At 53.0% G+C, this 2,630-nt stretch overlaps 1 protein-coding gene across 1 annotated transcript in view; it reads left to right on the top strand.

The window, feature by feature from the left end:
• Positions 1–2,630, top strand: part of A2ML1 (alpha-2-macroglobulin-like 1) — a 57,588-nt gene that overhangs the window by 7,226 nt on the left and 47,732 nt on the right. Inside the window, exon 4 of the mRNA XM_011953424.1 lies at positions 2,144–2,196. Within this exon, the coding sequence (XP_011808814.1) occupies positions 2,144–2,196 (53 nt within the window). The remainder of the gene's footprint in view (positions 1–2,143; positions 2,197–2,630) is intronic.

Below are 2,630 nucleotides of genomic sequence, written 5' to 3'. Positions count from 1 at the left end.
CCTCCCAAAGTGCTGGGATTACAGGCTTGAGCCACGGCACCCGGCCTCCAAGACGGTCTTGATGTGGATGTTCATTGGTGTCTGGGCATTGAAGAGTTAGGTATTTATTGTAGTCTTTGTATTCTGGACTTGTTTGTACCTGTCCTTCTTGGGCAGACTTTCCAGGTATTTGAAGGGCCCTGGGTGTTGCAATCTAAGTTTCTGGACTCTGCAGTGCATCTGCATTAGGGAGGACCCTATGCTCAGTATCTCTGTGGCTCTTGAAGGCTCATAGAGGTACCTCTTTGATGGTCTTGGATAAGATCTGGAAGAATTCCAGATTACCAAGTGGAGATTCTTGTTCTTTCTCCTTACTTTCTCCAAAACAGAGTTTCTCTCTTTGTGCTGAGCTGCCTGGAGAGAGGGGTGACACAAGCACCCCTGTGGCCACCAGTATTGGGACTGCATTGGGTCATATCTGAAGCCAGCACTGTACTGTGTCTCACCCAAGGCCTGTGGTAACCAGTACCTGGCTACTGCCTGTGTTTGCTCAAGGCCCTAGGGCTCTACCGTCAGCAGGTGACAAAGCCAGCCACGCTTGTTGTCCTCCCGTTCAGGGTGGTGATTTCCCCATGACCCTGGGAAGGTCCAGAGATGTTATCTGCTAGCCAGGGCCTAGAGTCAGAAACCTTAGGAATCTACCCGGTGTTCTGTTCTACTGCAGCTGAGCTGACACCAAAGCCACAGGGCAGAGTCCTTCCCACTCTTCCTTCCCCCTTCCACAGAGGAGTCTCCCTGTGGCCAGCACTACTCCAGGCCCACGACGAGTACTGCCCGGATACTTCTAGTGTTCTCTCAAGGCTCAAGGGCTCTTAGTCAGCTGGTGGTGACCGGTGCCTGGCCTGGGTCTCTTTTTTCAGAGCAGTAAGCTCTCCTCTGACAAACAGCAGGTCCAGAAATGCCATCCAAGAGCCACGGCCTGTAACTGGGGACCCCAAGGGGCTGCTTGGTACTTTACCCCACTGTGGCTGAGCTGCTACCTAAGCTGCAGGCGAAGTCCCCTCGACTCTTCCCTCTCCTTTTCTCGAGTAGAAGGAGCCCCTCCCCATAGTCACCACAGCTGGGAACGTGCTGAACCACTGGAAGCCAGCGTGTCTCTGAGTCCCACCCAAGGTCCATGACAAGTACTGCGCAGCTATCACTGCTGACTATTCGGAGCCCCAGGGGCTAATCGGAACTCCGCTCCCAACTGCTGGGATGGGCAATTCACCGCTGGCTGAGGCTGGTCTAAATGCTCCCTCCATGGACGCTGGCTGAGTTCTGCCCTGCGTGCTTTCCCCTGTGACTGAGCAGCACTGAGTTCCAATGCCAAGTCCCACAGTCACTGAAGTGCTCTCCCTCCCTCAAGTTCATCGATTCTGTCTCCGTGCCACACAGTCACTGCTGGGGGATGGGGGCAGGGGGTGTATCTGCAATTCAAGTGTGTCTTTTCTACCCTCTTCAGTGCCTCTTTCAGTGATATGAAGTTAAATCCAGGCACTGTGATCACTCATCTGATTTTTGGTTCTTAGGACGGTGCTGTTTTGTGTGGACAGTTGTTCAGTCTGGTGTTCCTGTGGGGGATGAGGAGGGTGGTCAATGGAGGCTTCTATTCTGCCTCTTGCTCTGCCTCCTGGGCTCCAGGCCTGTGTTTGGGCTTTACCTCACTCTCAGAGTAGGTTTTGTAAAATAGTAAAACCTGTTGGGGTTTTGCTGACTCAGAGCATGTGCGAGGAAGGAGGAGGGATGGAGGAAAGATTCTGAGCAGGAAGCCGGGCGCAGTGGCTCACGCCTATAATTCCAGCACTTTGGGAGGCCAAAGGCAGGTGGATCACCTGAGGTCAGGAGTTCGGACGGAGACCAGCCTGGCCAACATGGTGAAACCCTGTCTCTACAAAAATTAGCCGAGTGTGGTGGCGCCTGCCTGTGGTCCCAGCTACTCCGGAGGCTGGGGTGGGAGAATCACTTGAGCCCAGGAGTTTGAGGCTGCTGTGAGCCATGGTTGTGCCACTGCACTCCAACCTGGGTGACAGAGTGAGACCCTGTTTCAAAAAAAAGAAAAAAAAAAAAGAAAATTCTGAGCCAGGAAACAGCCCCTTTGCTAACGATGCCTGTTTCCTTCCAGTGTATTTCCGCATTGTCACCATGGATAGCAACTTTGTTCCAGTGAACGACAAGGTGAGTTGGGAGGAGGAAAGGGAGTGGCGCAGACTGAGAGACTAGGGAAAAGGATGAGAGATTCTCTCCAAGGCGGAAGTCCTCTCAGCCTGGGTTTGGCAAGGCAAGGCCCTCTGGGTTGGAGACTGCTGTGTGTGTGGGACTGGAAGTGCTGGACTAGCCTCAGGGAGCTAGCCTAAATCAGCCTAGGAATAAGCAGAGGTAACCAGTTCTCAGCTTCAGTATCTACACATCAATCAGGTTCTTGAGAAATGGTTACTCTCCTTGTCATTTTATTTATTTGTTTATTTAGAGACAGAGTCTCGCTCTGTGGCCCAGGCTGGAGTGCAGTGGCGTGACCTCAGCTCACTACAACCTCCGCATCCTGGGTTCAAGCAATTCTCCTGCCTCAGCCTCCTGAGTAGTTGGGATTACAGGCGTGCACCACCACGCCC

The sequence above is a fragment of the Colobus angolensis genome, unplaced genomic scaffold (genome assembly GCF_000951035.1).
Source record: "Colobus angolensis palliatus isolate OR3802 unplaced genomic scaffold, Cang.pa_1.0 Scaffold11, whole genome shotgun sequence".
In the NCBI taxonomy this organism is placed as follows: domain Eukaryota; kingdom Metazoa; phylum Chordata; class Mammalia; order Primates; family Cercopithecidae; genus Colobus; species Colobus angolensis.
Note: the sequence above shows the minus strand (reverse complement) of the source record. Positions and strands in the feature narration are given on the sequence as shown.